The sequence below is a fragment of the Solenopsis invicta genome, chromosome 16 (assembly GCF_016802725.1).
Source record: "Solenopsis invicta isolate M01_SB chromosome 16, UNIL_Sinv_3.0, whole genome shotgun sequence".
Classification (NCBI taxonomy): Eukaryota; Metazoa; Arthropoda; class Insecta; order Hymenoptera; family Formicidae; genus Solenopsis; species Solenopsis invicta.
Genome location: NC_052679.1, coordinates 3,496,080 through 3,509,213, shown reverse-complemented (window position 1 = coordinate 3,509,213; position 13,134 = coordinate 3,496,080). Strand labels below are relative to the sequence as shown.

The 13,134-nt window shown below is 37.5% G+C and overlaps 2 protein-coding genes across 10 annotated transcripts in view; one reads left to right on the top strand and one right to left on the bottom strand.

The window, feature by feature from the left end:
• Positions 1–5,418: 5,418 nt before the first annotated feature.
• On the top strand, positions 5,419–7,306 carry LOC105202804 (aprataxin). Of its 6 annotated transcripts, none has more exons than XM_011171489.3 (5): positions 5,419–5,482; positions 5,641–5,699; positions 6,270–6,609; positions 6,837–6,970; positions 7,041–7,306. In XM_011171489.3, the coding sequence occupies exons 3-5, from the start codon at positions 6,293–6,295 to the stop codon at positions 7,232–7,234; spliced, it is 645 nt and encodes a 214-aa protein (XP_011169791.1). In that variant the 5' UTR covers positions 5,419–5,482; positions 5,641–5,699; positions 6,270–6,292; the 3' UTR covers positions 7,235–7,306. The 6 variants fall into 6 exon arrangements, with proteins under 6 accessions (XP_011169791.1, XP_011169814.1, XP_011169800.1 ...); XM_011171512.3 differs by having other exon boundaries at positions 5,420–5,482; positions 6,310–6,609; XM_011171498.3 differs by having other exon boundaries at positions 5,422–5,482; positions 6,287–6,609.
• Positions 7,307–9,302: 1,996 nt separating this feature from the next.
• Positions 9,303–13,134, bottom strand: part of LOC105202789 (3-phosphoinositide-dependent protein kinase 1) — a 353,542-nt gene continuing 349,710 nt past the window's right edge. For all 4 annotated transcript variants that reach the window (XM_039458957.1, XM_011171470.3, XM_039458958.1 and 1 more), the window contains one exon: positions 9,303–13,096. In XM_039458957.1, coding sequence (XP_039314891.1) covers positions 12,986–13,096 — 111 coding nt within the window. In that variant the 3' untranslated portion in view covers positions 9,303–12,985. The remainder of the gene's footprint in view (positions 13,097–13,134) is intronic.

The window sequence follows — 13,134 nt, the reverse complement described above, 5'->3', positions numbered from 1 at the left end:
ATATAACTGTCAAAACGCGATCTCCGCAATGACAGCAGCTTACGAGGTAAGCATGGCGGGAGAATCAAACAGCATTACGGAAATGCGGAAAAGCGTAAATAATAATAAACTTCGAGAGATGCGAGTATCGATTCAACATGCACTTTTTCAGATTAAGATTACTTTTTACTCTTATAAAGTTTTAATTTTAATAAAATATGATGTTTTGCAGTTCATCTACCTAATTAATTGACAAATTGATTTTATAATAAATAAAACAGAATAACGTATGACATCAGGTTATATTGGTTGTTCGTTGCGGAAAAAATAATTTTTTATAATGTAGCAATAAAATGCATTGTCTTTTCTCTACATGCTTTCCATTCGATTTCTTGTTGCAATAAAGTTTCCAATAGCATTCTTTCGGCAAATTCCCGACATTACTCGTGAACTTTAAATCTAAAGCAACTTTTTTGTAGCACATACAAAAGATAGTGCTCGTTACGCGATTTGCGAAATAACGAATTAGGAATTCAGACATGATGGATACGGGATCGTTAGTGAGCTCGTTGCGAATGAGTTCTGCCTTTTGTATCACGTTTAACGCACATTTAACGTCGACTAAGCTTTCTCAACCATGATTCGTACGACACTTGTATCTTACAAGCCATAGTCGCAGGGTAGCAAGTCACTTAAAGGAGACGCACTTTCTGGGGTGCTTTTGTCAACCCGCGACAAGCTCAACAACCATGGTTAATCCAGCTGATCGGCCGGTTAAACGCTAAGTTCAATGAGACATGGTCTCACTGAACCGATAACGTGACGAAAAGTCAGAGTGCACATTGCATCGATCTCCGATACAGAATCGTACTCCATAATTTCAGATATGTTCAATCAAACGCGAAAATTATTTTCTGGACAAATTACAATGTCTAGTGCATTTATCACAAAAACTTAAAATAGAAATAAAAATTATACATAAAAATGACAAAAATTTAGCATTAAAAAATCATTTTGTAGCGCTGCAAGCATCTTCTCGTGGCACTTGCAAGAGATATTGCTTATTACGCGATTAACGAAATAACGATTTAGCAATTTGCACGCGATGGATAAGGGATTGATAGTGAGTTCTTTGCAAATGAGTTCTGCCTTTTGTATCACATTTAACGCACATCTAACGTCGACTAAGCTTTCTCAACCATGATTCGTACGACACTTGTATCTTACAAGCCATAGTCGCAGGGTAGCAAGTCGCTTAAAGGAGACGCACTTTCTGGGGTGCTTTTGTCAACCCGCGACAAGCTCAACAACCATGGTTAATCCAGCTGATCGGCCGGTTAAACGCTAAGTTCAATGAGACATGGTCTCACTGAACCGATAACGTGACGAAAAGTCAGAGTGCACATTGCATCGATCTCCGATACAGAATCGTACTCCATAATTTCAGATATGTTCAATCAAACGCGAAAATTATTTTCTGGACAAATTACAATGTCTAGTGCATTTATTACAAAAACTTAAAATAGAAATAAAAATTATACATAAAAATGACAAAAATTTAGCATTAAAAAATCATTTTGTAGCGCTGCAAGCATCTTCTCGTGGCACTTGCAAGAGATATTGCTTATTACGCAATTAACGAAATAACGATTTAGCAATTTGCACGCGATGGATAAGGGATTGATAGTGAGTTCTTTGCAAATGAGTTCTGCCTTTTGTATCACATTTAACGCACGTCTAACGTCGACTAAGCTTTCTCAACCATGATTCGTACGACACTTGTATCTTACAAGCCATAGTCGCAGGGTAGCAAGTCGCTTAAAGGAGACGCACTTTCTGGGGTGCTTTTGTCAACCCGCGACAAGCTCAACAACCATGGTTAATCCAGCTGATCGGGCGGTTAAACGCTAAATTTAATGAAACATGGTCTCACTGAATCGATAACGTGACGAAAAGTCACAGTGCACATTGCATCGATCTCCGATACCGAATCGTACCCCATAATTTCAGATGTGTTCAATCAAACGCAAAAATTATTTTCTGGGCAAATTACAATGTCTAATGCATTTATCACGAAAACTTGAAATAGAAATAAAAATTCTACATAAAGATAAAAAAAATTTAGCATTACAAAATCATTTTGTAGCGCTGCAAGCATCTTCTCGTGGCACCTGCAAGAGACGATGCTTATTACGCAATTAACAAAATAACGACTTAGGAGTTCGGACGCGATGGATACGGGATCGATAGTGAGCTCGTTGCGAATGAGTTCTGCCTTTTGTATCACGTTTAACGCACGTTTAACGTCAACTAAACTTTCTCAACCATGATTCGTACGACACTTGTATCTTACAAGCCATAGTCGCAGGGTAGCAAGTCGCTTAAAGGAGACGCACTTTCTGGGGTGCTTTTGTCAACCCGCGACAAACTCAACAACCATGGTTAATCTAGCTGATCGGCCGGTTAGACGCTAAGACCAATGAGACGTGGTCTCATCGAACCGATAACGTGACGATAAGATAGAGTGCACATTGCAACGGTCTCTAATATCGAATCGTATCCCGTAATTGTACATGTGCTCAATCAAACGCAAAAATTATTTTTTTGACAAATCGCAATGTCTCTTACACTTATTCCTATCTGAAAAAGTATATTGTATCAATACTCGCAATTTTTCGAAGTTTTTTGTTGTCGTTTTTCCGTGATGCTGATTGGTTCTCGTTCAGCGCTTACTTGGTGAGCGATTGTCATCAATAAGATTGCATATTTTGACTATGTGTATTAAAGGTTCATAGCGTAATATTAAATTTGTAATTTGTACGTAATTATATAATATCAAAAGCTTTGTAGCGCGCGCTTGTTTTGTCTAGTAAAATATAAACTTCATATCAACAATTATATTAATAATTGCCATAAAAGTTTCTTATCTTTTAAAATTTTACGTCATTATATCTTAACTTTTTTACTTCTTAACTTAACATATGTTTGAAGTAAAATTCGGGCAACGACAAATCGATCAAAATTAAAAAAAGAGATATAGATTTTAATACATCATACCTATTTTTTTTAAAGAAAATAGAAAGAAATAAAAACTATTAGAACAAAAATACTGTATGTTATAATCATTTTAAATACGTAATATCCATTATAATTCTTTATACCTGATCAATATTAAGATAAGTGATCTTTATGAGGTTTTATATGTAATACAATTTATTTGTAATACAATTATGACTTTAATATTCAAATATACACTGAGAAACAAATGTTTTAAATAAAAACAATACATTTTCTTAAAACCATTTTGATGCAAACTTTTATTTATTGTGTTTAAGTAAAAATATTTAGTTTTAAGTAAATATAGACATATTACCTTAAGTATACAATTCTGTATTTTTATATTTTTTATTTTTAACTAATGATTTTATAGATAATAATATTATCAAACTTAATCAAATTATTTTCTTAAATTAAAAAATATGATTATCTTGTATATAAAAATAGTCTAACAGTAAATATTTTCTAGAACTGCAAGAAAAAATTACTTAAATAAACATTATTTCTTTATTTACATAAATATTTTAATTAAGAAATTTTTAACTTGGTTTCGAGTAAATGAGCTATGGAGACTCGAAAAGTAAATAACTTTTTTGTGTTAAATAAAACGTTTTTGTTGCAAGATATTTTTTTATCTCAGTGTATACATAATATATTTTTCACAAATTTTTTACATGATTAATAAAGCTTTTCATTACTCACTGACCGATGCACAACAGTGGAGTTATCAGGTATGTAGCTAATTGATAATTCTGTAACGTATAAAAGTAAAATGGAAATTTTACAAAAAAGTGTTTCAGATAAAAATTATAAGGCATAAAATGGTCTATCTACTGATGATACCAGTAATTACAGCGATTGTAAGTTTCGCTCACCTGTTTAACGAGTCGCGATTGTTTCGGAGCCAATCCGCCCCGCAATACGCCGAATTCTAAAAAAAATATGCGAATACAATTAGCATGGCGTAAAATGGCTTCGTCTATCTCGCGCGGTCAACTTCATGTGTTAAAAGTGACGCCGTGTCGCGTCGGCGTGCGCGCCGTCACACATACATGTATCTATACATGCATAAAATGCCGCCGCGACGCGGCATCGCTTTTATCATATTTTCGGCTGATCAAGTATTACAATGTAGCTTTAATGTAGGCTTCACTTACCAGCTAGGCATCGCGACGACATCCATCTCCGGAATCGTTTCGGCTCTCGATCTCAATTGATGTTCTGTAACAAAAGAAGGAACGCCATTGACATGGTGGAATGGGTTCCTCTCTCGGGCGATGAAATTCGCGCGGCGTATAGCAGCGCTCCTGATCCCGAGCGCTCAAACGGGTATTGAGAAATACGCGTTCGAACGAATTGTAATGCATGGTTTATATACGTCATACTTACCAATTATACGATGTGCGATGCCACTCGATCCGGACCCGGTCCATCGTGCGTCCGCTTCGTTCTGGAAAGAATACGTGATTAGTATGGCGTGAAGCAATCGATTTCGTCTCGATCTCTCGCACGGTCAACTTCACGCGTCAAAAGTGACGCCGTGTCGCGGTGGTGCGCGCCGCCACACATACATGCATCTGTACATGCATAACGCCGCCGCGACGCGACATCGCTTTTGTCACATTTTCGGCTGATCAAGTATTGCATTGCAGCTTTAGTGTTTCATTGTCAAGTTAGACATCACGATAACATCCATCCCCGAACTGTCCGACTCTCGATCACGACACGTTTTGCAACGAAAGAAGGAACGCAATTGAAATGGAGAAAGGGACCCCTCTCCCCCCTCTCTCGTACGGTCAACTTTGCGCGCCGTAATTAATGCGCCGTGCTACAGCGTAACAGCGTCGTGAATCTTTTCTCGAATGAGTACTGAGAGATACGCGTTCGAGCGAATTACGGCACTAGGTTTAAATACGTTATACTTACCAATTGAATGATCCGCGATGCCACTTGTTCCGGAGCCGATCCGTCCCGCGGTCCGCCGCGCAAGGGAAAGAATGCGCGCGAATGCAGTTACGATAGCAAGGGGTACATACGTCACCCTGCGCGGTCAACTTCACGTAGCAAGACAGACGTCACGCTGAAGCAAGCGCCATTTTTGAATTCATGTTTCAAATTAATTTTTCGTGTATCGAACAACAAATAATATGCATTTGGTTTTTTATGATGATTATTGTTATGACGCTAAAATAAGCGAATTAATATTATTACAGTAATCGACGAGACGACGATTATATTTTCGGATATTGCGAATTACGCGGATATCTATAATATTAATTTGTTAATTCTAATATTATAATACAGTATAATAATCATAAGTATATTATCCGTTGAAAATATTCATGATAATCGTGGCTACGTAGTTCAGCGTGCACGTTGAGGCGCTACTGAACAGGTTTCACATGCTCAGTTGTTTTCGAAGCTGTTTTGGAGTTGCTGTTTGTTGGTTAGGTTCTACATTCGTTTTCTTAAATTCTTCATAGTATTTAATTCACTTTTTGTTTTCATCAATATGTATATATTATTCAAAGAAATGCTCTACGTGTTAACACCAGAAATCAAAATGCAAAGCATGTTATTTGATAAACAATATGCGCTTTCTAGGTTAGACGAACCAATCTCTATCTTGTAATCAATTGATAGTGTGACATTTCAATCATCAGGTATGATAATTATAATATTAATTATTTTTCGCGATAATAGAGCTTTTGTCATTAATTGGCGTCATGTAAATTTTTTACACAACTGGGCACATTGCTTTCTATGTGCTATATTATTTTATATACATGTATACATGTATAAATATTAATATAATATATATACATGAACAGTAATGTGCTAATTGTATAAAAATTATGCAGATACAACTATTTTATATGTATATAAATCAAGGTTTGATAGTTATGCATAAAATAATCTACTTTATACGCATACAGTATAAACTATGTTTCATTGGTTAACATGTATCAAAATATTTAGATTTTATCAGAAATAGTAAAAATTACATTTTTTATTTTTGATATGTATTTTTATTTTATCAATACTAAAATCATATATATTAATAATCGTATAACTTCATTACTTTTTTTATTGTGTTATTTAATTTATAATAATTTATATTGCTTATATTGTCTCTGTACATGAAAAAGATTTGTGTAAACTTAATGTAAACAATATGTAAATGACTTAAACGTAATCTTGAAGTTTATGATACAGCTTTGATATAAATTTAGATGGGTTTCTCTGACAGCATTTTATGACAAAACGATTTAGGATTGTGACAATGAAACGTCAAATCACAACTAATACGAACAAACCAGCGAATGCAAAAGAACCTCATTGGTCAGCTGGTTTGCTTCAAGCAATAGAGGATCCTGAATGTAAAATCAGAGAAGATGATAAAATAGTTGTCATCAAAGATAAGTATCCTAAAGCCCAATTTCATTACTTGGTTTTACCAAAAGAAAATATTAACTCTATATGGCATGTCAAAATTGAACATCAGGAGTTGTTAACCCACATGCATAATATTGCGTGTAGTCTCGCAGAAGAGCAAGCGGATCACGAATTCATGTGAGTCTCAGATTAAATCTGTAAACTTAAATTTTGAAACTTTTATTGTAAACTTACTGTACTGTAAACTTAAGTTACCTCAAAAATATTAAAATAACATAATTATATAAACAAATAAAACTAACGAAATTATAATAAAAATAATGAAAATGAAATAATGTAGTGTTTTTCTTCTACATTTGATAATCGTAAAGGAATTTTAAATACTGTTTTTAATTCTTGAGCAGCATGGGTTATCACGCACAGCCCAGTATGCAGAGGCTGCACTTACACGTAATAAGTACGGATTTTAATAGTCCTTGCCTTAAAACCAAATATCATTGGAACTCCTTCACGACGCCGTTCTTCTTACCTTCATCAGGTTTGTATCAATATTTTTATTTAAATTTTTTAAATTACAGGCTAAATACATAAGTTATATTGATTTTTAGATGTATGTCATCAGTTGCGCGAAAAAGGCACAATTAAAAAAAAGGAACCAAACAAGTGTATGGAATATTTGAATACAAAATTAAAGTGTCACAAGTGCTCGACACAGCCAAAAAATATGCCGGATTTGAAGAGGCATTTGTTAACACACATTGATAAATCAAAACAATCAAAAGCAAAATGTGTAAATATGTAATTTAGAACTCTTTTTTATTTAATGAAACAATTATAAATTATGTCTCTAGAAAATAAATTAATTCTTATCGTATGTTTGTAATACATTATTGAAACATTTAATACTGTATGTGTACCGACAAGCAAAGAAGTGTGTATAACATTATTGTACATGCATGTAAAATGCAACATATAAAATTTTTATAGTAGTAGGGATATATCTGGTAAATTTAAAATTTCATAATTCAGGGTTCTGTAGAATTTCAATAATAATTATTATTATTTGTATTAATACACTTTTTATTAAGATATATTATCAAGAAATTATTTCAATAATCTTCACGTTTTAACATTTAATTAAATATATTTTATAATTTTATAAATCAAACTTGACACTCAATACATTTTTTAAATTTATACAATGATTATTCATTTTAATAAACATCATGATAATTATGATGATCTTTGAAATTTTGCAGAATTCTAAATTAATAATAACTGCTGAACATTCAAAGAACTGTAAAAGCAGATACTTATTAAATATGCTAATTTAACAAATTTTGTGTCATTGTACGTATTCTGTCGATTTCATGTCTATCTAGCATTAGTATTACATAATTTTATAATTTCCATTAATTTCTTTTATATAAATTTACATAAACATTCTAGTGATTCAGTCAAACTTTCTTGTATCGATTCAAAATTGCCGCGATACGCAAGGTGGAGCCACCAAGGGCAGTTGGGTAGCATCGCGTCGGTGTGAAGTTAATCGCGCGACACTATTTCCGAAATTTGAAATTCGCCATTAGTTTTCCGTGGTATGGTATCATGTCGTAACCGTTCGCCGCTCGCGAATTCTAGTGTGTCATTTTGTTGTTACGAAAGTGCGTAGCGGTTGCAAGAATCGCGGAAAACGTCGTACGATCGTAATCACGTAATCGCCACACGTAAATGGGTGGGCAACCCTCGGGAATGCCTCAAAATGTGTCTCGACCGAAATGCAGTGTCGCCGTGCTCCGACAATCAGTGCACGATTGTAATGGCGTTGTCGCGAGTGAGAGTGATCATGCAAAATATAAGCAGTGAAGTGTGCTGAGTGATAAGTAAATGCGAAATGCACGTATGCACAGTGTAATCCCGTAAATGTTGCACGAGTGCCGCCACGAAGAAGCTATCCGAGAGGCTGAGAGGAGGAGGAGGTCCAGGAGGGACGTCGAGCGCCGGCGGGGCAACCCTGGGTAAATGATTTTTCAAGCACAACACGAAGTCTCCATCGGATCTTAAGATGTCTTAAAAGATGTCTCACGTTCCGATTGTAGATTTCGGTTGTCACCAGAGTCCGGATCTCGGTGGCTTTTTCCCTCACTCCTACGCGCCGCGAGAAGCAGGGTCGCCGGTAACGCTGTAGCGGTCGACTATAACCTACGGGATACCATCGCGCGCGGCCCTGCTTCACGCGACGCGCGGCGTTCGAAGTGGAGGAAAACGCCATCCGAGATTCAGCTCCGGTTATCACACATATTTTCATATTATTCGAATTCACGATCGATCGTCCTTTTGCCTGTTCGAGAGAAAAGTATTTCTTAACAATTTTGTAAAGGGAGATCATAAACATGTAAGATAGATCGGCTTTTATGCTCGTTCGACTCGTCTGAAAGTTGAGGTTGACAGAACAGTGAGAGAGGCAAAATCGCAAGGATCGCTGTCCTTTTCTACCGTTTTTTTGCATACGCATTATTGACAGAAGATTCTTAGAAGTGGCAGCTGTCTGTATTTCTGAGAATTTTGGTCAACAACGCGCGCGCAAAAACGGACCAGCATTCCTCGCGTTTTGCCTCTCGCACCGTTCGATCAACTTTATATAAATTTATATATTATAGCTAATAATTCAACGCGTGCGGCAACTGTTTTCTAAATTGAACACTTTGTCCGTTGGCATAACTCGGCTTCTTCAATTGCGTGTTGCAGATTAACGTCGTGCTTCAACTCCGCTGCTGCGCATCGCACCGGTGAGTTTCAAATCAGTTTTTATTTCAGCCTCGAGCAGCGGATTTGGAAATGGGATATGCGGTACATTGAATAGAGACATATTTATGCGATATTTCGGAAGATTTATTCTGAATAAATTTGATGTTATCCTTAATACATCTTGGCGCCTATAATATCAATTATATTCTAACTATTTACAAAGTCTTCTCATAGGTTGCGCGAGTGTATATTGTTTGTGTTTCCATGTGTTTTCTGTGTATGTATGTATAGTGTATTACATTTAATCTGTATACATTTAGTAATACTGCAATCAATAGTTGAAACGCGTTTCTGCTTTAGTAGGCATCTGAACGTCCGCAAGGCCTTGGCTGTTATTACTTGCGTGTTTCGCAGATCTTATAAACGATTTCTGGTGTAAGAGATCCGATTTAAGTATACGTCTCCTTTGAAAAACTTTTAGCCTAGTTAAATTGGTTATCTCTTCTTTTAGTGAACATAGCGCCTTGGCATGTCTCTTTAACGGAGTCACGTCCAAATCGATTACTTCGCTGTGATATAACAGAGACTGAAGGTCCGAAGCGCACGGACCAAAGAGCCGGCAGAAATCTCGGGAACGGTGCCGGACGACGAACGAGAGACGCTCGACAACGCTCTCTTGCCCTTTTCGGAAAAAGAAAATCGGAAACGCGTCGTTGTGTACCTCCTAAGAAAAACGTACGCGCGCGCGTTCCCATCTGAAAGTTTGCAATGCCTGCACAAAACATAGGACCTGCAAAGTTTCCCCGCGATGGAAACGACACGCGCGCGATCCGTTCTCCCTATCTCGTATACAGAAAAGAAGAAAGACTTCGACGTGTTTGCGAGATACGAGATCGGCGATCGGACTTTTGTAGTAGTACGTACTCTTTCTCCCCGGAAAAGAAGCACAACATCGATGCGTGATATATTTACACATGCACGGAAATATATTTGTTCCTACGTCGAAAAATATATATTTTCTTTTATGTATGACTTCACGCGATATATATATATATATATATATATATATATATATACACATATATGTATATATAAACCAAAATTCACCACGACCCACGTGCTTCGTTCACGGCAGAGAGACTACGTTGCGAAACCGAGGCGCGATTCGCCGGAAGCGAAACTTGGAACTAAAGGGATAAGCTCTCCCCCTCGCGAACGATTCTCACTAGAAAAAAGAAGTGGAGTTTGACCGTGGAACGCTGATGGTGGTTGCTCGCTCGTTCCCCGTTCTCGTCCGCCCGCACCGTACGCAGCCCGCCAAAAGCGGTCATTTTAAGCAAAGCCGCTGGGTAGCGAGGACAATGCCGATCCATAAAAGAACAGATCACCATTTTTTCGAACATCGTACGACGCAACACGCGCCAACCACCGACCACCTCGGCCATCCCCCGAATACCCTGTTTATGTCTGCGCCATGCGAGAGGAGAGGGATATATAAACAGGAGAGACTAAATAAAGCTTTTCGTTAGCGGAATCGCGAACAAGCCGTGCCGAGAATATCAACGAGAATTAAACCTAAACGCGATTTTATCCTATGAACATTTATACAGTTTTTCCCCCCTAACTACGCACTATTCACATTATATAAATATTTTATATATATACCGTACAATATATCTATATATATATAAATATTTTCATATGTTTAGTACTGTACAGATTTATACACGATCGGACTACGGCTCGCTCGCGATATCACGGGTCGAATCGCGCCTCAATTTCTTCCTTTCCCTCTCTTATCAACGCGGTAGTACGTATTCGCAGTAAACGGTATATACCTAAAAACAGCTAAGTCTAACGACAATAGTTGACGTATAATATAGAATATATATAATATATATATATGTACGCAATAACGTAGCAACAACGCAGTGGTGATGGTAGTAATAGTAGTAATAGCGCTATATTCTCTAATAATAATAATAATAATAATAATAATAATAATAATAATAATAATAATAATATAGTAAATATATAGAACGCGGTGTAGCGAGATAGTTAACTAGTCTGTAATCTCTATGTATGAACGCGCGCGCGATGCGGTCCCCGACGCACGGTAAAAAAGAGAAAAAAAACGAGAATAAATAATTCGAGGCAAGTAACAGTAGAAATAAATTAACGAAGCGCGAGGCCATGTTTAAATATCTAATTTATACATATGCGAGGAAAATGAATACTCGTGCCGCGTTACCGGTTGCGGCGATAATTACGCGGGCGATAATTTTCGCTCGAACGCGCTATAAATCATATCGTAAATAATAATCGCGCTAATGACAACGGTGTAACGAATCGGCGATACGCGCTCTAAGCAAATTTTACTATAGCGCCTCTTAAAGCTATCAAACGAGTCTATATTAGTCCTAGAGTCCTTTCTCATCAGGCAGAGTTTAAAAGTCTTTTGCAGGAGGAAAAAACAAAGGTTTCCCCTTGTTTCCTATGCCCATTTTCTCCACCGCTTCCTCTTACGTACGAACGTGCTGGGAAAACCGTGCGAACACCAATCTCATTCTTTCCCTCGATATTTTCCCACCTAATCACCGATCGCACGCTCGGGAGTCCGCGAGGGCCAAACGACGAGAGACATAATTAAGCGAGTGAAAAATGCTGTGGCAGGACAACGATACTTTTCCTTTTCTTCTACTTACATATCTACTATATTACAAGATGCTTTTACGCGGCCTGCTCTTCGTATAGAAACGCGTTTATGATATTTACAGAGAAAATTCACGAGAAGGGAAACGCGAATACGAATACGCGGAGGAGAAAGGGAATGGCGATGAACGACGTGACAAACAATTACTGTCTGTACACCGTGAAGAGAGCAAAGATCGCCCGGAAGGTCGCGAGATTCCGAGGATCCTTTACAGGCGACGTAAAACGATTTCGTTAAAGCTGCGTAGCGTCTCGTTGTCCTTCACTGTATTTTTCTTTTTTTTTTTTTTTGACTAACCAGGCTAAATTGACGTCTAAATTCGTACGGCGACGTTACGAGCTGCTGCCGCGCGTGGCTTTTAATTTCACCTAAATACGCATCGCGTTTTTATCGAAATTGGACTATTACTTAGAAATAAAGTACTATAATAGCGCCATGCGAAGCGTGTTTTGCGCGACCAAGACCGCCTTAAGATGGGAAGCTTCTTCCTGGGACAATCCGGTCTCTTGGGTTTTTTGTTTTCGTAATTTTTTTTCCACCAAAGAGCTGAATCACGTGAAAATTTGTGCGTAAGATCCGGATGATACGTATCGCGAGCATTGTAAACATTGAAATTTACGAGTGCGTGAACTTTATTTTCCTATGCCTCCCACAGGGGCGATCTCGATCTCACGCAATTACGTCACACAGCGAAGCCTTGGCTAAAAATTTCTCTAATCCTCCGTATTTTCCTCTTTCGTAAGCACCGTGCGATTCTCGCGTGTGCGCGCAGATGATACGATCTGAAGGGTCGTCAATAAATAGCGAACGTAAGTGATAATGAACACCGCGCGCGATACGGTGATTCTTGACGACGGAGATCGCGTTTCAGAATTTTTTGCCTAATGAATTTCTGCCTATAACTGTACAGAGCGCGCGATCCGGAATGCGCGCGATAAAGTCTACTAGTCTACTTTTTACAATCGGTTGATACGTGAACAATCGATTTCGCTATTTCTTCTCGTCGGAAACAAATCGGCCTTTAGTGATCGCCACTCGCGGACTTTACCACTCGTTACGTGTTCTGTCTTTTGGATCTCTCCAGTTTTCATTTTAAGCGGCCATCTCCTGCAGGCCGTAACAGTGAACTCGCGTCTCTTCGATCGCTCTACACCATTCCAATGCGAATCCCTCGGGATCTTCAAGATAGTACGTCCTGTTTGGCTGTAATAGAAAGAATACAAAAGTTTAGATATATTCCA

Bases quoted from the DNA above. Each gene is read 5' to 3' on its own strand.
- LOC105202804 (XM_011171489.3), top strand. From the start codon at position 6,293: ATGACAAAACGATTTAGGATTGTGACAATGAAACGTCAAATCACAACT. The intron at 6,610-6,836 runs GTGAGTCTCAGA...ATTCTTGAGCAG, and splicing joins CAAGCGGATCACGAATTCAT to CATGGGTTATCACGCACAGC. The intron at 6,971-7,040 runs GTTTGTATCAAT...ATTGATTTTTAG, and splicing joins GTTCTTCTTACCTTCATCAG to ATGTATGTCATCAGTTGCGC.